Source organism: Crocodylus siamensis, chromosome 1 (assembly GCF_052110815.1).
Source record: "Crocodylus siamensis isolate JL-2025a chromosome 1, ASM5211081v1, whole genome shotgun sequence".
In the NCBI taxonomy this organism is placed as follows: Eukaryota; Metazoa; Chordata; order Crocodylia; family Crocodylidae; genus Crocodylus; species Crocodylus siamensis.
In genome coordinates this window covers 133,581,857-133,602,586 of record NC_143395.1, presented here as the reverse complement: position 1 = coordinate 133,602,586, position 20,730 = coordinate 133,581,857, and the positions used below count along the sequence as shown (strand labels likewise).

General features: G+C 43.8%; 1 protein-coding gene across 1 annotated transcript; it reads left to right on the top strand.

Moving 5' to 3' along the window:
• Window positions 1-1,518: 1,518 nt before the first annotated feature.
• Window positions 1,519-19,515, top strand: DACT2 (dishevelled binding antagonist of beta catenin 2). Its single transcript, XM_090043203.1, has 4 exons — window positions 1,519-1,832; window positions 9,905-10,037; window positions 13,191-13,478; window positions 16,849-19,515. Exons 1-4 carry the CDS (start codon window positions 1,620-1,622, stop codon window positions 18,633-18,635), a joined length of 2,421 nt encoding a protein of 806 aa, XP_089899329.1. The 5' UTR covers window positions 1,519-1,619; the 3' UTR covers window positions 18,636-19,515.
• The last annotated feature ends 1,215 nt before the right edge of the window (window positions 19,516-20,730 follow it).

The following is a 20,730-nucleotide window of genomic DNA, read 5'->3' as shown; positions in this document are numbered from 1 at the left end:
TGGCACGTCACAGCACAGCGCAGTATCACGTCACAGCACAGACAGTGCTAATACACCACTGCTACTGTGTAGTGACTCTAGTCACCACGCATTTATTTAGTACTTGCTAATACAAGTACTAAATAAATGTGCAGTAATGACCATGTAGTAGCTTCTCATGTAGATACACCCCCTGGGTCTTAAAAACCTCTAAGGATGGAGATTCCAGAGCATCTCTGAGTAACTTGCTCCAGTGCTTTACTGCCCTCATCCAGAGAGATGTTCCTAATATCTAACCTAAACTTCCCTTGCTGCAACTTGAGACCATTGTTCATTGTCCTGTCAGAACAGCCTAGTCCAGTGGTTCTCAACCCTTTTTGTACCAGGACTCATTTGTAAACATCAATGGCCAGTTCCAACCCAGTGCCCCTTGCTCCTGACCGGCTGCCCCCTGCCCCACAGTGTGTGAGGCAGGGGGTGGACCTCAAGCAGCCCTTCACAGGCTGAAACTGCCAGCCTGCAAGGGAAAAGCCAGTTTCCCATGTATTTCTCCTTTAAAGAAGAATCCCTTTTTAAATTTTGTTCACCACCCTTTCATATATTCTTGCCACCCACTTTTGGGTTGTGACCCACAGGTAGAGAAATGCTGATGTAGTGCCATCTTTGGAAACTCCCCCCCTGTGTAACCCCATTGCTGAGGGGTATTTGGGGACAGGGTAGGGTTGCCAATTCTGTTTGACTCTATCCTGGGAGGTTTCCAGAACACCACAGTGTGTCCGTGTGCTTGTGTCTCTCAGTTACGGAGTATGGTGTGTAGACTTTGCGCCAGGAAGACAAGTGCACATTACTATTACCAGGGCCATCCTATCCTGCAGAATGTGTGGCCACAGGGGGCCCTGCAGCCAAGAGGCCCCCTGCATCCAAGCACTCGCCACCCCTCCCCGCATACCGCCAATGTCACCGATGGTGACGTCATATCTGGGCACTCACCAGCCCATCCCCCATACTGCTGATGGTGCCAACTTCACGTCCTGCCCCTTGCCATCCCCCCCCCCCCCCCCCACCACCACGGACGCAGATGCTACCAGCTTCTTCAGCTGCTTGGCACCCCGTGCAATGCCAGCTTCTCCAGGGCCCCGAAACTGTATCTTGCAGGGGGCCCCAAAATGTTGCGGGCCGGCCCTGACTGTTACATTTGAAAAACCCGCTGGACTGCTGTCTGAATGGGACGCCACATCTCATCTGTATTTTAACGAGTCTCAGTCTCCAGCAGCCTCCCCGGGATGGATATCTCATTCCTGGACCCTGGGCACCCCGAGAGCACCACTGAAGGGTGCTGGGTTTGTCCTGAGGGAGGGCGGGCAGCACCCCCCAGCACAAGGGGGAGGGGAGGGGAGCTGAGTGAGGGAAGGGAAAGGGGTGGCGGGGGGAGGGCGGGGAAGGAAGGACGAGCTCTGGCTCCTTCCCAGAGGGATCCTCCCAGAGAGGTGGCCCCGAGGGCTGCCCGGGGCCGCCGCCCTGCCTCTCCCCCCACCCCCCGCTCCAAAACCCGCGGAGCCGCCACGGCTCCGCTTCACTCCCTGCGGGGCGGGCGGGAGCGCGGAGCGCAGGGCGGGCATGGCCGGGGCCAGGCGCTGAAGATGCTGCCGGGGACTGCGCGGCCGGGCGCCTGGGACCGCGGCCGGGTCGGGGAGAGGCTGCGGGCGGCGCTGGCCGGGCTGCAGGAGCTCCAGGTGCTGCGGGAGAGGCAGCGGGCGCTGGTGCGGGGGGCGCTGGCCATGCAGCACCCGCCGGCGGCGCCCAGCAAAGAGCAGCGGCTGGAGGCCACCCTCAGCGCCCTCAAGGAACAGCTGGTAAGGGGCAGCTGCGCGCCCAGATGTGCCCCCGCGCGCTGCACCGGGGGGGGGCGGACCCATTGCACGGCCCTCGGGGAAGGGAGCGCCGGCCCTGTCCCCTGCGCCCCGGCGAAGCGCCTCTGCCCTCCTCCCGTATGCCAGGACCCGGCTGGAAGGCGGTTTTCTCCGCGGCAAGGGCTGGAGGGAGCTCCCCACACCCAGCAAGGGGGATCGCAGCCGGGCTGAGGCGCTCCAGATGTTTGGCCCTTGCTGGAGGAGGAGGTGTGGGACCCTGACCCCAGCTGTCTTTCCTGCCTGGTGCGGGGGGCTGGACCCCATGATCTTCCAGGGTCCCTTCCAGCCTCACAGGGATAAGTCATGTCCAAGGGGATCTGAGCCTGGCATGAAAGTCTGTTTTAAAACCTGCTCTTTTTATTTTCTCCACCCCCCCCCTTTTTTTTTTAAAGGAAAAAAAATAGAATAAGTCAGGTTCTTTCCTTCTTTCATTGCAATTCAGCCTGCTTGCACCGAAGGCAGAGGCTGCAGCTTTCCTTTCACACAGGATGATTTACGGGCTAGCGCTACGGCTGGGCACTGGCTTGCAGGTCTTTTCTGCAGGCACAGCATAAGCCTTGGCAGAGTGAATCAAAGGCAGGGTTCCCACCACATGCCCAAGGGCATGTAGTATGTCATTCTCTTTGTGCTCTGCCTGGTTGTCTGTCTGTCTGTCTCTGCGCCCTTGTGCTGAGCTAACTAGTAAAAGCACACATCTTCGGCTTCTGCTAGGGGTCAGTTAACACAGAAACCAGCTTCAAATGTCTTGGGGGTGTTGGAGGGGCGTGGGATTTTAGTTTTAGGGAAGATTTAACTGCGACCGACCCTTTTTGCTTCCCTCTCTCTTTCTCTAAAGTTCTATTTTAAGAAAATCTTATTTTTTAAGGTGCGTACATGAGCACCTTTAAGTTGCAGCAAAGGAAGTTTTGGTTAGATATTTGGAGAAACTTTCTCACTAGGAGGGTAATGAAGCACTGGAACAGGTTACCTCTCCATTCTGGGAGGTTTTTAAGACCTGGCTAGACAAAGCCTTAGCTGGGATGATCTAGTTGGGGCTGGTCCTGCTTTGAGCAGGGAGAAGGACTAGATGACCTCCTCAGGTCCCTTCCAAACCTACTTTTCTGTGACTCTATAGTTCTAAGACTGACCCATATCTTTGCCGGGTATTTTGAAAAGGTGCTTCTCAAACAATGCTACTGGAAATAGGAGGTCATACTGGCATCCTTCCTGGGTGCCAGCCATAATACATGACAGTGCTGCAGTCAATTATACCACTCATACCTTTCACTGCTGTGAAAGCCATCCCCAATTTGATAAGCATTTTCATATGAAGTTTCTGTAGAGTGCATTTGCATCACAATTAATATACACAATACAAATATAACATGAAAGTTTGGTGCACAGCAGACTGTTGAGGACCTGGTTCCTTGTTCTTTGGAGGTGCAGGTGCAGGTGCTGATTAACTTAAGTGATAAACATAGCAGACTCCCACTTTTAATTACATGTGGATGTTTAGAATGGAAGATCAAAAGCTATGTATGTATGTATGTATGTAGATGAGAGGGGGTGAAAAAAAAGATCAGGAAAGCTTCTGGCTTGAAGACCTTAAACCCTTTGTTCTTAGAATGGATTTTCTGATCAAAAGAGGAAAATAATTAGATTCTGTGACATGAGCCTTGCATTTAACACTTGTTCATTTTTGTGGAAGGAAAGCAAAAAAATCTAAATTAGGACTGAAACTAGTTTCATAAGAGAACCTACAATCAAAGGCAAGAGGCTTTAATCTCTAGTACTGGCAATTACACACCTCAGTAATCTCCAGGCTAATTCAGAACTCTCCCTCTCCCCATATTGATGTTAGACTTGATCATCTATTATCAATCAGGTGTGAAAACAGAAAAGATATTTGTTAACTGTAGGCAGTTTTATCAGACAGCATCTCAGAGTGAAAATTGGCTCTAACCTTCCCAGGAACCCCAAGCACCATGTGTGAAAACACAGAAGCAAGCATATCATGATTGAAGTAAAAATTGTAGCGTGAGTATACTGCCAACCACTTGATTACCTGTCATTGATAATTTTAACTAATGCCTCCACTTTATTTTTTAACAACAAGAAAAGATGATATAAAGCATTTATTGCCTGATCAAGGCCATTGGGTTAATAGAAAGGCCATTGGGTTAACTTTGGCAGTGATCTCTGCCCAAGGTGATCTATTCATGTTTGACAGAGGGTATTATGCTGCAATTGCCTGTCTGTTTATGTATTTTCCAAATAAAACTTGAAGGTGGAAGATTAGTTTATCAGGACTTGGCTGGCAATGTATTATGCGCTGAAGGAGATGGGCAAAACTAGACCATAAAATTCTACTTCTGGTATTAAAGGCCAGTATAGCCCCAGGAATCAAGAGAAATGAACTGGCCCTAGATCACCACTAAGAGGAGGGCTGCTTTCACCAGTAGGTGTCATTGCAGTCATGGAAAATCAGAAGAGATCAGTTTTCTGGAGTGTGGCTGGGTGCCAAAAGGCTATTGAACATTTGTGCTGAGGTTGACTTTTCATAGAAATTTGATCATGCTGTGCTTTGAGAAGTAACACACAACACTTCCTAAATAAGCTGTGGCAGATTCTGGTTCCAAGCTGGCAAATATCACAGGTAAAATCCTTTCCATGTTCTTTCAGACTTGGGAAGCTCAGGTGTAGCTAGGTGTCACAGAGGAATACAATTTAGTTTTGCAGTTAAGTGGGACCAAATTTTAAGTATATTCTTGATGTGTGCTAAAGCCCTGAACTTTGGTAGGTTTGTAGCCTAGTTCAAGTACATTTTGGTTCCATCTATATAAAAAGATCGAACTATTTGGGTAACTGGTCATTCAGTTGCAATTTTGTTAAAAGTAGGTAAGAGCAAACTGCTGCAGAGATGGTAATGAGAAGCAACACCATAGTCACCTGGTAGAATTGAGCAGAAAGCATAGGAAAGAGGAAAATCAAAGCTGATTCAGAGAAAAATCTCTGTGACTTTAAATATGCAGGCAGACAGAATGAACATAGCCAAATATTCTTAACTGTGGAAATCAAATCAATACAATTAGGCCAGGTTGTGCAATTATTTTGCACTATATACTTCCAAGGACATTATCAAATGATAGTTGTACGCCAAGATGTCAGTAAGAAATATTTCCAGTTTCTTGGCTGTTAGCAGAGTATGTGTACTGCAGAATTCCATTGTCTCTACTTTTATATGGGAAAGAGAGGGGTACTTTTAAAAAATGTATTAAACATGTACAAACGCCAAGTGAAGTTAGATAAAATGTTAGGGTCTAATTTAGACACACAGAAGCTAAAGCTTCTATTGACTTCAAAGTGGTAAGATTAAGCACAAAGAGAACAATTGTTGGGCAAGGCTTCCAAAATTGACTCTTGATTCTTAGCGCATCTATTTATGGTCCCCACTTGAACCAACGGTGGGGGGAAGCAATTTCCAAGGACCTACCCTCTGAAATGTGAGCACTGTTGGACCACCAAAAACAGAATCCATGAAAACACTGGTTGGCTTTGAAAATCTTTCCATAAGTTCCCCATGCAAGCACGCACAGTGCCTCTTCATTGTACAGCATGCAGCAGATTTCATATCTGCACTGCTTAAAGAAAATATACAGTTTCTCCTACAGGGTTCCTTCTTGGAAAGAAGATAATTTTGTTACTGGAGAAATAGTACATTTAGATTTTATTGTTGTGTGTGCTACTTGGTACATTTTTTCAAAAAAAGAAAGAAAGAAAACAGCAGCCCCTAATTAGCTGACTGGTTTAAGGAACATAATAAAAGGTGTGAAGTCTCCCAGTAACAAGAAAAACCCCATGGTGGGGGACATTAGAAGGGGTTAACAAGGATGATGTAAATCAAGTATGTTGGTTAAAGCCTTGTGAAAGCACAGTCAGATCCTGGAGGTGTAATAAATAATCTTTGAATACCTGAGAGCCTTGTTGAACATTTTCTGGCCTCCTTGCCATTAATCAGAAACCACAGACTGAGGGGACTGGCTGGCAAAACATTAATCATTAAGCAATTAATTCTAGCCATGGAAAACTTTGTGATTTCCTGACTAGGTGGGACTGAAGTAGGCACAATATATTTTTGTTTCTTCAAAACAATACGGAGGAAATAAATACAAACAGAGAAGGTAACATATTAATTATGCAGGGAGAGAAAACAGAGATTTACTATTTGGGTCTTGTCTTTGGTTTTATTTTTCAAAGGGAAGAGTAAAAATCATAAGCTTGTTTGGTTAAATGTTAGCTTTTAAGCTTTTGGTTGGGAAAAATCCTGGAAAAAAGAATCCTAAAGGTTCAAAACTAGAAGGCAAACAAAAATCCAACATTTGTATGAATATATTTTTTAATCACATTATTTTTGTGGTAGTGTTGAAGTAATGTTAGTGATCCAAAAATATGTGAGGCAAGGTTTTTTTGTGAGTGGCTGATATCTTTCATTGGACCAATTGCATGATTGGGATAGATGTGAAAGCTTGTCTGAATCTCTCTCAACCACACAATTAGTCCAATCAAATATATCAACCACAAAAATCCTTGCTTTTCTTATTATTTTTAGCTCAATTCATTAGTCTGGAGGCCTATACATGAATTTCGAACATTTTGGGTGGACTAGCACCTGGAGCACTAATACATGTTTTAAAGCATGTATTATACAGGAAGAAAAAACCTAGAGCTATTGTTTTCACTTTCACTGAGAACCTGGTCCTTCAAGGATTCTGAACATAGTATTCCAGCTAACTTTGGTGGGACTTTCCACTGGGAAAGTTTTCAATATTTATTATTATATTTATTATGGATACATTCATTCATTACAAGTGTCAAGGTCTCCGCTGGATAAGCAGCAGTTGTTGTTAGTCCTTTCCTTCAATAAAGCAGTCATGAAGTGCCATTAGACAGGATCCCCTCCCCAAATGGTTAAACCACAAGGAACCATACCAAGCAAATAACATTATTTGAGGAGCATCATGCTTTGACATTTCTAGTCAAACTTAGTTTTCACTCTTTAAACTCCTATGCTTATAGGCAACATGGGGAGGTAATTTTGCCTGCAAGCTGTGGGTAGGGGATTGCTGAGGTAACTCTGAGAAGTAAGTATAAAAATGTCAAACGAGACATACTTGAAAATCAAATCAAACCTTTTTCTGACTTGCAGTAGCAGCAATTAATGTTCTTCATGAAAGCATAGTTAATTGTTCTGTTGATGACACATAAGCCAGCTTACTGACCTGCATGGCATAGAGGTTTTGGCTCTGCAGGACTTAAAGGAATAAAATAGAGTAAAAGTATATTTTAGTAGTTAAACTTACCTCCCTAAAGTGCCTAAACAGTGCATTTCCATAGCATCTAAGAACATCACACACTTTTAATATGTTGATCTTCACAACACGTGTGCAAGTTGGGGAAGTACTAATGTTACCATTTAAGTAGATGGGACATTAAGGCACAAAGCCACTCATCCACAGAGATATTTAGATCCCTAATTCCCATTGGTTTCAATGGGAGTTGGACATCTAAACAGTAGTTAGGGGCATAATCAACTTTATAAATATAGGCCTAAGTGAAAAACTATACCTAAGAAACCTGTGTCAGAGCAGAGAATCAAATCTAAGGCCCCTGGCACACATTCAGTTAAAGGTGCAATGAGATCTGATCCCCAGTCCCAATAATTGTGCCTCCTGCTATACCACACATGTATGGCAGCCATGATTTTGGGATCTGGGATAAAATCCCAGTCACATTCTTTCTACTTACCAGTGCATAATCCTGGGGTCCTCCTGCCCTGAAAAGTTGAAAGCTGGGTGCCCATAAGTCCAGAGCTGGCCAGAGACTGTGCCAGAGTCTCAAACCACTCCAGTGGTCCAGACCCAGGCCAACAATCAGCTGATTGCTGGCTTTGGCTGGGACCAACAACCAGTTGATTTTTCAGTTCTACTCCTACCAGAGACCACGCTGTGGCCAGTCAAAACCCTAGTGCAGACCCTGGCTGAGCCAACCATCTCACAATTGTCAATCCTAGCCCTGACCTGGTACACATTCAATTTAAGGTGCCATACTAATCAGCAATGAAAATATTCTACATTATATGTAGACCATTTTCCTGGTGCTTTAACTCACATGTGCGTGTAGCACACTTGTTATTTATACTGCAAATATACAGAAAAAACAGCGCAACTCAACGGCCCACATTTTTTTCTGACTGAAGTCAAAATCCATCTGGTGATTGATTGAAGTGGAAGTGGAATGAGGCCCTTGCTGATTAAGAAGGTGCTTCCTTTCAAGGGTCACTTTCTAGCTTGATCCACCTTTTTTTTTTAATATAGGAATTACTGCAGAAGAGTTAAAACACTGTTTTCCCTGCATAAAACTTACAGAGAGAGCTAATCATGAGCTATACAAAGAAGACTTTTAGTAAAGCAGAAAAGATACAGTCCATGCAAGCACATGGACAGCTTGCAGCTACAAATAAATCCACCAACATTTTGAGTTTTGCAAGAAAACCAAATATGTCTATTGTGCTTTGTCTGACAATTATATAAGTCTTCATTAATGATGTGGACATGGAGCCAGAAGCGGACTAGCCAAGTTCTCCAATGACACCAAACTTTGGGGTAAAGCATCCACGCCAGAAGACAGGCGGGTGATCCAGGCTGACCTGAACAGGCTCAGCAAATGGGCGGACAAGAACCTGATGGTTTTAATATCGAAAAATGCAAGGTTCTCCACCTTTGAAAGAAAAATCTGCAGCATCCTTATAGGCTTGGCAGTGCTACGTTGGATAGCACTACAGAAGCAAGAGACTTGGGGGTCATCATTGACCACAAGATGAACATGAGCCTGCAATGTGATGCTACAGCTAGTAAAGTGACCAAAACGCTGGCTTGCATCCATAGATGCTTATCAAGCAGATCCCGGGACATCATTCTCCCCTTGTACTCGGCCTTGGTGAGGCTGCAGCTGGAGTACTGCATCCAATTTTGGGCTCTGCAATTCAAAAAAGATGTGGAGAAGCTTGAGAGAGTGCAGAGGAGAGCCATGCGCATGATCAGAGGTCAGGAAAACAGACCTTACAATGACAGGCTGAGAGCCATGGGGCTCTTTAACCTGGGAAAGCGCAGGCTCAGGGGTGATCTGATGGCCACCTATAAGTTTATCAGGGGTGACCACCAGGATCTGGGGGAACGTTTGTTCACCAGAGCGCCCCAAGTGATGACAAGGTTGAACGGTCACAAACTACTGCAAGACCATTTCTGGCTGGACATAAGGAAGAATTTCTTTACTGTCCGAGCCCCCAAGGTCTGGAACAGCCTGCTGTCGGAGGTGGTTCAAGCACCTACACTGAACACCTTCAAGAGCAAATTGGATGCTTACCTTGCTGGGATCCTATGACCCCAGCTGACTTCCTGCCCTTTGGGCAGGGGGCTGGACTCGATGATCTCCCGAGGTCCCTTCCAGCCCTAATGTCTATGAAATCTATGACGTTTACAGTTGATTTTTTTAAATTAGAAAAGGTCCTAAAGTGCATCCCTTTGTCCCACTTCTCTCCCCCTCCGCTTCCCCCTCCTTACAACACAGCCTATACTGAAATGTACCAAATGTCATAATTGCTCGGAGCCAGAATTATTTCACAATGGACTGAATCCAACCCCAGTGGGAAAAATCCCTTTAATTTTACTGGAAGTTGGATAAGGCCCAGTGTTTTCCAGAAGCGAAAAAGAAAACTAACTTCTTTGCAAAAATACAGGGAAAATGTTTAGACAGGCAGAACACTTAGGTTGTGCTAAGTACTGTGCTTAACACCTCTGCTAGATTTTGGCTAATTGCATGCAATCAATTTTTGCAGTCCTTAACAAAGCAAAGCTTTAAGTAGTAGCTTAGCCACAGGAGTGTAGTATTTGCCTAAAACAGATGGGAAATTTATTTGGTGTCCCTGAGATCCTAATTATGACTTTTCTTTATTTCCTCATTCCACAACCTGTGAACAGTCTCGTTTAAGGAGACAGGATGTTGGCTTGAAAAGTCACCTGGATCAGCTGGACCAGCAAATCAGTGAACTGAAGCTGGATGTTAGTAAGACCTCCAGCGAGTATCTGGACAGTGACAGCCGTCCCAGCTCAGGTAACATATTTTTGATCATTCGTTCTCAGGACTGTAGATCTAGTGGAACTTGTATGAATAGGAACTGCTGAAAGAAACTTGGTTTATTAACTAAGTGAAGATGATATTGCTGGTTTGATGTGGAAAATACTGGAATATTTTAGTTTATATTCAGAAAAATGATCAGGGATTTTTCAAGGATATTATTTTTTCATCAGAAAATATCAGATCACCAAAACCACAGCTTTCCATTGGACTCTAGTTATTGTTTTGACAAAGATGAATATTCTGTTCAAAAAGTTAGATGGAAGAAGATGAATGGCCTTATCCATTCAAGAATAACCATTAGCTGCCTAAGACACTTAGCAGAGATGTGGAAAAATCAAGATTCAAATTCCTAGTCTACAGAATTTAGTCTAGGGCTTTGAAGTGCCATCTCAAAAATCCAGTTTGAGTACCACAGACACCAAGATAAGGCAGTTACATTTTCTGGCCCAATGAATAATTGTTATTAAAAAAAGGTCAAGCGGTCAGTCAGAGTCCAGATTGGCCACTGGTTAGATCACATACCTGGGGTGTGAGAGGCTGAGGTTGAAGTCCCTGATTGGACTCAGGCAAACCAATTACGTGTTCCTTGGTCCTTTTCCTTCCCTGTATACACTACGATTGCTGGGTTGGGTGAGAGTCTCCCCTTTCAGGAAAATTCTAGTTCTTTTCGTGATATAAAAGAAGCATTTTGTTGAAAACTTTCATGAGATAAGAACCACCTCTTCCCGTCCATCTCTACATATCTATTGAAAATCCTTGCAATTAATACTTTTTTATAGTGCTATGTGAGAGCTGAGCAGAAGTTAGACGCTTCTCTGCCATTCACTCCCTCTTCAGACACAATTAGAACTCTTCTTCCTAGGTGTGCAATTTTTGCTTTTCTCATACATAATTTGGCAGCATGGCACTTGTAGTGTATATTGACTGTACAAGTTGACAGCTTCCTGGAATGCTTAAGTTGAAGAGTTATGTGGTTGGAAGCATATGCACAGTGCAAAGGAAAACAGCTTCTTTTACTATGATCCCTTCACACAGACTCTGTCAGATTCCTGCCTATTTGACATAGGTGCCATAGAGTTCTGTTTTTTCTTTGTCCTCTAAGGCAGTGGTTTTCAAACTGAGGTACACATGCCAGGGGTATGTGGCACTTTGCCAAAGGGTATGTGCCTAAATTTTAATAATGGCAATGAAGCTTCTGATTGGACAATGTACAGTGAATAATGGTGCTGCCGTGTATTGACATCAGTGTCAATACTCTTCCTGAGAAATGAATGTCCAGAGACATGTCAGGTATAGTGAACATGAGCAGCAATATTTTTCAGGTAAAGGGGTACATGGCCAAAAAGGTCTGCAATCCACTGATCTAAGGCCTAAAGTTTTAAGCTGGAGCTGATAATATTCTTATCCAGCCTATCATCCTAGGATACCCTCATCACACGAGCATGGACATTTGGTTCCCCAGGGACAGCTAGCAGTGGCATATCTTATGCTGCTGCTAGCTGTCCCTAAGGAACGCCTGTGCCACACACCCTTTGGTGCATGGCAGGTTACTCCAGGTGGGGTAGGGGAGGATGGGGCTAGCACTGCACTAGCCTGAGCAGTCTTACCTGGGGTCCTAGAGGCCTCCTGGGGCTGCAGCAGCAGTGATCTTGCCACTTGTAGGCTGGCTGGCAGCGGGAGTATGGCTCTGGCTGGCTGGGCTCGTTCTGAGGGGCACATATTGCCCCCCACATGCCCCTCCATTTTTTTTTTTGCACAGGTTTTTTTGACCCCTGGATATCCAAGAGTCAGCCTCCCCACTCCCACCCCAACACTGCTCCCTTGCAGCCCGAACAGTTGAATGTGCAGTATGTGGCACCACAGATGAGTCTGTGGCACCACATAATTCACAGCCGCACTCATCTGGACATGGCCACTGATAATAATTGAACCATCTATCCAAGAATGCTTACTCTAGAGCTATAATGCCGCTCTGTACTGTACCATGTCCTAGTGTGTCAAAAGTGAAGCCACAAACAAGGTATCCATAGGAGCTAATCATGCTATTCTTGCTTTGACCACAACCCCTAATGCTTTAGGGATCATCGTTCAAGAGAAACATACCTCCCAGTGTCCCCTGTAGTATCATCAGATGTGACCAGTTGAGACATCAGGTCAATCTTAATTTCTTCTTTTTAATACAAAAGTTAACAAGTGTTTCCAAAACTGCCCAGGGATTTTTGGGTGCCTACAATTTTTAAATTAGAAACACCTTAAAGGGACATGTTTTTCAGGAAATACTGAGTACCCACTCCCTAAAAATCAACTATTTTGAAGATGTCTGATGTAGGCACCCAAAACTTGAGCTTTCCATAATCACTAGTCCCTTCTGAAAACTTAGGCTGCTACTTCGGGACATATGGCCATATTTTCAAAATAGATCATCTCTCATTCTCATATTTAGCGTGCAAGTAATCCTAATGGTATACAGTTAAATGTGTTTGCATGTAATGCTTGTTTGAGGCCTGAGTGAACTCTACCAATCCCAGTAATCTCTGGTTAAATTATAGCACATTTATGAGAGATATGTCTCAGACATATGCAAAACCCAAGCAATTGTAAATATACTTCTGTGGCAAAGAGGATTTAATTTATTTGCTGCACTGTCCTACCTGTCACACCAGGCCTCTCTTGGTCTGCTATCTCATAATATATAAACCAGTACAGTCTATTCCATAGTTGGGTTGTTGGCAAATAAATTGGTGCCCCCACCTGAGCTAGCCTGGGTGAGGAGGGTGTGTGGACACCCAGCAGGACTAAAAACAAGACCTATCAAAGGGGAGGATGAGCTCCCTGTGAGCCAACAGCCATCCTACCTGGAAGGGAGATGGGCTCCATCAAGTCACTTTGCATGAGGAATCACTAGCGATACAAAGCAAGTTAACTAACCTCATACCAGATGGGTCGAGGTGCAGATCTACAACAACGATATCCAAACACAGAGCGGAGCAAAAGAGGGTGCATCTAAGGTGCCCCAGTGGTTGCAGCAGCCTCAGAACTGACTTGATTTTACTGTACTGTTCTCCTATTCAGCCTGTTAAATCACGGTAAATCAGAAAGATTTTCCTATTTATTTTAATTCTGCAGGCTTTTATGACCTGAGTGATGGTGGCTCCTGTTCGCTGTCCAACTCTTGTACATCTGTGTACAGTGAGTCCATATCCTCGTCCCACACCAGTCTGTTGCCTGGTGCTCAGCAGCCTAAAACAAGGCTCAGTGTGTTTGATTACCGACCCAAGTCTGCAGATGAAACCACGGTACACACCACCAAGTTCCAGCAGCAGGGAGTCTGTATCAGCAATGGATGTCGGATGAAAGCTAGCACAGTCATTTCTGGGACTCCCACCAGATCCAGACCAAGGCCAGTTTCCACAGGTAACTTGTTGCAGGACTGGATGCTGTCTTAAGAAAACAGAGGCCTATGTTTCACTTTTAGCACCCTAAGATAATGCATGAAGAATACAATTAGTAATTAGCTTCATTTTAAACACAGAAGCAAGACAAAGCAAAGGAAACAAAACATTATTCCAAACAACTTACTAACCCATGCTCAGATATATCATACTCAGACATTTTATGTAATGATAGGGACAGATGACATATACAAAGAAAATAAAACTAGTATATGAAGGCCAAGCTATTATACACAGTTGTGTAAATACTTTTTACTAAAATTACTGGTTTGTGAAATAAGCAATATTGCAACTTGTAGGATAAATATCTTGGATGGGCCCTGGAAAAAAAAGTGCCAAAAATTCAATCAGGAAGAACAATATAACTTACACACACACACACACACACACACACACACACACAGAGAGAGAGAGAGAGAGAGAGAGAGAGAGAGAGAGAGAGAGAGAGAGAGAGAGAGAGAATAAGATTACCGGAATCTAAATAGGAAATTCTGCCTCTGTAGAGAATAGAATTCCTTAAGGGCAAGCCATTTAATATGATATGTCTTTTCTTAATCTGTTTGAGTAGAGTTTAGGGAGTATACTGCTGAGCTCAGAAAAACCAAGGAATATGTAGGACTAGTTTAACTTAATATGGTATTTCTTAATGCATTTTAAATGAGGATACCTCACCACCTACATTCAAAATACTGTGGACAACCTAACCCATGTTTGTTTTCAGAATTTACTATTTCTAGGTGGAGGGTGATCTACACAGAGAGGTCACTTGACCTTGGCTGGATGGTGCTATGACCTATTTCATTCGGCAAGAGCCTGAGAGCTTATTTTGCATTCAAATCTGGATTCTGGCTGTGTCCTTGAGCACACCCATTAATCTTCCTAAATCTTTGGTTTGCCTAGTTGTAACATAGGTCCCTGTTGTAACATTATATAACATTTGCAAATTGCTGGGTAAAGAGAAAAATTATATCAAAGCCTCTCAACTCAAGCACTTCTGCTTTTCAGGATTACATTTCTTCTTTTACACAGGTAGTGCTTTACCTTTGGGTTATTTTGCCAGGATCCGAGAAGTTACAACAGGAAACCCCCATCTGATTTTGGCTGACAGAATTCTGCTCAGCAGGGTAAATCAGCCCCTTCAGAGCTCTATTATAGTACACCTAGCTCTTCTAAAACCAGCTAAGATTTTTCCCTGTACCACGCTGCAGTTTACAGTGTAGATATACTTTTAGATCAGCTGACTTTCCACCTGTTTGTGTTCACAGAGCAAAGCAAAAAAAAAAATAAAAAAATATCAGGCTCCAGAAATGCTCTGCAATTTCTGAGGACCTTTTCTGTCCCATGAGAAAAATCTTTTGGGAGACTTAAAAATGGCAAGCTGTCTGCAGCTATTCCACTGAAAATTCTGTTGTACAGTATTGTACCTGGGACATTTGCATGCATATTAATTCAACAATCAGGATGTAATCTTAAACAGAATACTTTCCTATTAAGAATCCTTTAGACTTAGGACATTATTAGCAGGGTTTGACACTAGTATCTTTTTGTCTGGCTTTTAATTTTGTGCTGATGGATACAACAGAAACAGAGTTATTCTGGTATCTACTGCTGTCTTCTGACTACACCATGGAACAAATTAATCTGTTCTCTCCACTTCATTTAAAAGGGGACAAAAGCATTGGATTTTAAAATTCTTGCCCACATTCCAGCTCAGACAATGTTAGGAATATTTCCTCATGTAAACAAATCCTGGATTCATCTATATGTCTAAAATTAAACAAAGGAAGGGCCTAAAGCTATTGTGTAAGACAAGGGAAAATGTATTGGTCCCAGAAGAAAATCAACTGACCACGCTTTACTTTGCAGGTGTGAAAAACTGTACAGAAATTCAACTAAGAGTTCCAGTCTGAGGAATCTTGCGTGCAAAGGAATCCCTCAGTAGTGAAAAGCTATAAACCACCTTTACTGGTCCCTAATCTAAGGAGGATTCCCTGGAAGAAAGGGAATCCTTGGGGCTCTGGGCAACCAAGTTTAACTTCAAACTGCCTACAGGTTACTCCCAAGTATGATAAGGTCTGGACTAAGTCCCAGAAACTCCAAGTTCAAGGGATGTCTCTCACACAGTTGAAGATTTAGCCCATTGTCCTTTCTTTCTCTGGCAAATAAAGATTATCATTTAGCCCATTCCTCAAATTGCCTTTTTGAAAAAAAACACACATATACAACATAACATCCAATTCTTTCTGCCATTTAACGAAATCCCCAAATGTTGGCTATTAGAATTAAAGACTCTAGGAGCCTTGAATGACGAGTAATCAGTTCTCTTCAGAAAGGTACAAGGCACTGCAACCTTGCTACCCAGTGACCCAAAAGATCCAGTCTAGAGATTCCATTAAATTTGGAAGAGAGAACCGGTAACTATCTTTTTTGCTGCCTCATATGGCAAGTTTCTGAATCAACACGGATCTTAAATGGCTTTCCAGTGTACTTAAAGTGCCAGTGTTCAGTAGTGTCTAATTGAAGTACAGTATAAAAGAATACAGCCATAGTTTCCAGCACTTACAAGATTAAGGGACATTTTACTTTTAGCTTTATTTAAGCCCCTTATACATCAGTTGGTAGATGACTACAGATTTCCAAAGACATTTGCCTGCTGAGAATCTCAGGAATTTGTTTGCTCAGATACTTTGAGAAACCTAACCCTGAGGGAGTCTTCAGCTAGTGCAGAGGAATAAGGATTAACAGATCCTTGGATTGTTTTATATGACCTCAGTTTTTGATTTTGTTGCAGTTAGATCCTCTGTTTTGTTTTTGTCCCCCATCTTTCTCCATGAAATAAGACTAATTAGGTTTTTTGGATGTGTTGGGTTTTGTGTGTGTGAGAGCATGCATCTTTAAAGGTCTTTTTTTTTTATGTGCACAAATGTTAAATGATCGCAGTATAAACCATCTGTAATACACAGGTTCAGTTATTTAAAATCAGGGCATCAGATGCTGATTTCCATTATGGCCGTGTAAATCCACACTGAAGGCATATTACACAAGATTTACAAGGGGGGTCACAGAGAACAGCCTGGCCAACTGCATTTAGCATTCCTATATAGAGGGATCTGTAAAGCATGTTTTCCTCATACTTTTAAGATGCCCGCAAGAGATTGTACAAAAGAGGGTGGGCCTCTTAAAGGATTGAAGCTCATTTTTGTCATGATTACTTGCATACCAATGAAAGTGCTATATACTTTCTCATCCACAGGCATCTCCCTCTGAACTATGCGGTAAAGTGGCATGACCTGTGATTTTACCTCTTTTGTTAATTTCTGTCCAACCTCCAGGTGACCTAGAATGGCTTGTATCAGCAGACACTGCATTTCAGAAAGCGACAGACCCCAAATCTATGCCTCCAGTTTGCCATGGAGGGGAACATCAGTTCCACAACGTAGACCCCAAATACCAGAATGACTTGATCTCCAGGAATGGCAATGATGTCTACCCTTACCCAAGTCCCCTTCACGCTGTGGCTTTACAAAGCCCTCTTTTTTCCTTGGTGGGGGTGCCCCTGGAAACAGACAATCATGCTCCCCCCAGTAAATCCACACCTGCTGTGACAGGTCCCAGCTTGATTAGGACTAGGCCAGTCATTGAGACCAGGCCAGGGGGTTACATCAACAAACTGCTCCAGTTGACAAGATGCAGAGGGAATAATCAGGCTGCTGCCAGTGAGCGGGTTTCAACAAAGAGCCAACCATCCACAATGCACCAGAGACTCATTATAACCCCCAGTGCTGGTGGAGTGAAAATTAACAGCAGCAACAGCCAGCTGGAAAAACAACTGAGCTCTCTGGAAAGTAACAAAGCTGAAGGGAAGCTGCAGAGAGAGGTGCCTGAGGGGGAATGTGCCAAGCAGCAGGAGACTGTGCAGTGTGTGAATGCAGAGCAGGCATCCACCATGCCTGACACAGAGCCATCAGCTGTAAATAGTTGTTACTCTGCCAAGTCAACTGCCAGGAGTTCTCCTCTGACAGACGCGAAGGAGAACAGCCCGGAGCACAGTTCTTCCAGCTCGCAGCCATGCCACAAGGATGACAATCTGGGCACTTTCAACATGAAAGCCCTCCTGCCCAGAAAGCCTAACAGAAGGGGCAGTAGCTTCAAAGTGGCTAATGTGAGAGGTCACGAGCTACCAGCTCAGAGTGAATTTGTCCATGCCCAGTTTGTTCCTGCAGAATCCCATCGAGTTAGAGTGAGGTTTGCCAACTCCAAAATGAAGTCTGTGAAAATCAAGAGGAGGAACAGTGAGAAGTTGCCCAGGCCTGGAAAGCTGAGCTACTGTACAGAAAAGCCAAAGGCAGTCCACCTGGCTGCCAGGTTCCCTGCTGAATGCCATCAGCCCCAGAGGCAGCCTGGAGCAAAGGGCCTTCTTAGGAGACCTACCTATGCTGGGGAGGTCACAGGCAGATCTTGCTCGGAATCCAGCCTGTTCCCTGTGCAATTCAGAATGCCCCCTGTGCCATCCAGGCCTGACCTTCACAGGGCATCTTCTAATGCCCTCTATTCCCTTGAAACTACTTATGTAGACACAGCCATCAAGAAGAAACAGCGCAAGTGGCAGTCCACTGTGGAGATCTCAGCAAAGGCCCATATTGCCAGTGGTTTTGGCTTTGGGCCTCCAAGACAGCCCATAAGGAGAGCAGGGGTCCTGCGTGCTGTGAGTGTGAGGGCACGTTCAAAGCCTCACCACCATGAAACGTATGCCAAAAGTGAGTCAGACCACTCTGAGTACTCTGCTGAATGTGCTTCCCTCTTTCACTCCACCATTGCAGAGACCAGTGAAGGTGAGGTTAGTGACTACACAGCCAACCGCTTTGGGGACAGTGAATCCAGTGAAAGTGATTCAGATGGCAGTAGCCATAGTAGTAGCTTCACTCTTGACTATGACGATGGAGATGACAGTGAGTTGATCTGGCCTGAAACATCTGTCCAGCAATCTGCAGCAGTCCAAACCTCTTCCAAACCTCTTCCCCCCATGCCCAAAATCTGCCGCATTAAAGCTTCGAAGGCACTGAAGAAGAAGATTAGGAGATTCCAACCTGCTTCTCTAAAGGTTATGACCATGGTTTAAGTGAGAGCAAACATCTGTATTTCCCAATGAGACATCAAGCTGGCTCTGGCTCCTTTGCAAAACAAAAGAGCTGATGCTCAAAGAAAAGGATTTTCTTAAACGAACTGTGAACAACCCTGAATCAACACAAGGGACCTTTTCATTTGCTAATGCCTGTATATAAATGTCACTGTATCTAATTTCCTCTTTTGCCATTTAGTCTGTAAATACCATTGTGTATATAGGGCAATGTCTTTTCTACAATGCTTCAGAGGTCACCCTGTTAAAAACGAAATGTTAATATGAGCTAACATGTTTGAACAGGCTCTGCCACAAGATTCTGTGAGAAGCCTCTTGGTGGCTTGTAGTCCATGGGCATACAGAGAATTGACCCAGTCTGAGATCCAGATCTCCAGATAAAGACCCTGAAGCTTCCCTCCCTCCACCAAGATTCTCTCCATACTATGACTCACAAGCAAGTATCTCCCTTTCATTGAGTCATATTCACTCCCCATTAACTGCTCATCTATCACTCTGCTCCTCCAACTGAGCACCACCAGAGCACTTGGTTTGGTTTCCTCCACACTTGGATAGATCATTCCCAGCCAACCCCCAATCATTAAGAGGGATCAAGTTTAAAGGGGAGGGGAATGTGCTGATGAAGAAGAACAAGCCATTAAGGATAGTTTTCTATATACAAAATTGAAGGCATAAATATGATGTAAAAAAACCTGTCTTTACCATTTTTTTCATTCATTGTTAAGATGGACTGTTTCCTGAATGGGCAAAAAAAGAACGCTCTGTACCACAGCTGTGGCTGAGAGTGTAACAGTTTTGCCCTTGTCATTGCAGACTCAATAAATACTATTTAATGTTCTCCTGAAAACAATCTGTGTCTGGCTGTCTCTCCAAAGTCTTTCAGGATTGTTAGGAGTGGATCTGAGCTTCGAAAGTTCTTAAGGTGTGATGCCTGCCAGCAGTACCAGAAGAAAGGGGAAGTCCATTGTTTCCTATTGCTTTTGTGTGTTTTCCGGATAAGTTGTCCTTCAGTCAAGAGTCATCCTAGTATGGCTGACAATTATCACTTAGCAATGTCCTTTGGGCCTTTAGCTCAAGATGCCAAGAACATGCCAGTAGAATAAGTCAGTTTTAGAAAAAAGATTCAGCAAAGTATTTTCTTCAAGGATTGATGTTTATAACAGTTGCTTATAAACCTAAGTGGTAAATAATCTAAAAACTTCCCCAGTTTTAGAATGCATCTTCATACCCCCAACCATGCAGCATACAGACAGCAGCGACAGTTTAAGTACCAGTAGAAACCCAGTTGTAGAATCCCTGCGGTGCAGTGCCAGCTAATTTACCCTGTTTCTTGGGTAGATTTTCCAGTCCATGTTGATCTTTGTGCTGGAGCACCTATACCAGTATCAGTGCCTGAGCTAAGTAGTTTAAGGCTAGCCGAAGCACTTCTGTGACTAAAACAAAGTTACTTCCATGACTACAGTGCAGACATACCCATTCAACCCCATTATACAAACTCTTAAGCAACCATTTTTCAGTTTGGTCTTGGCGCTGCCTCAGGCAGAGATTTTGGGAGTTATATTAACAGCTTGGAGGAAAGGTAGTTAAAGCCAGTCATGATAACAATGTTAAATATCTAGAAGGCTGCCATAAAGAAGAGGTATCAATTCCCCTGTGCTGCAGAGGGCAGGATGTGAAGCAATGGCTTTAAATTGCAGCAAAGTGGATTTAAATTAGGTATCAGGAAAAACTTCCTTACTGTTAGAGAAGTAAGTCAGCAGGGGACTCCTTCACTGGAGGTTTTCAAGATGAGGCTGAAAAAGCATTGGGGAGGGATGATTTATGAATAGCATTCATTCATTCATGCAAGGGATTGGACCAGATGGTCCTTGAGTTCCCTTCCAAACATGAATCTATGACTAAAGTGACACTAGTGTGATTTTCAAACCAATTCTGTTCAGTTGTTTCAAATAGGCACATAGAGACTATAAATTTAAACTTGCTTTACAGAGGCTTAGCTTACACTTCTGCATTTACAGGTGCAAACTGAACTGACATAACCCACTTTAAACTGGTATAAGCATGCATACTCAAAAGT

Excerpts from the sequence above, each read along its gene's own strand:
- DACT2 (XM_090043203.1), top strand. The coding sequence starts at position 1,620 with ATGCTGCCGGGGACTGCGCGGCCGGGCGCCTGGGACCGCGGCCGGGTC. Across the intron at positions 1,833-9,904 it reads GCGCCCTCAAGGAACAGCTG|TCTCGTTTAAGGAGACAGGA; the intron begins GTAAGGGGCAGC and ends ACCTGTGAACAG. Across the intron at positions 10,038-13,190 it reads TGACAGCCGTCCCAGCTCAG|GCTTTTATGACCTGAGTGAT; the intron begins GTAACATATTTT and ends TTAATTCTGCAG.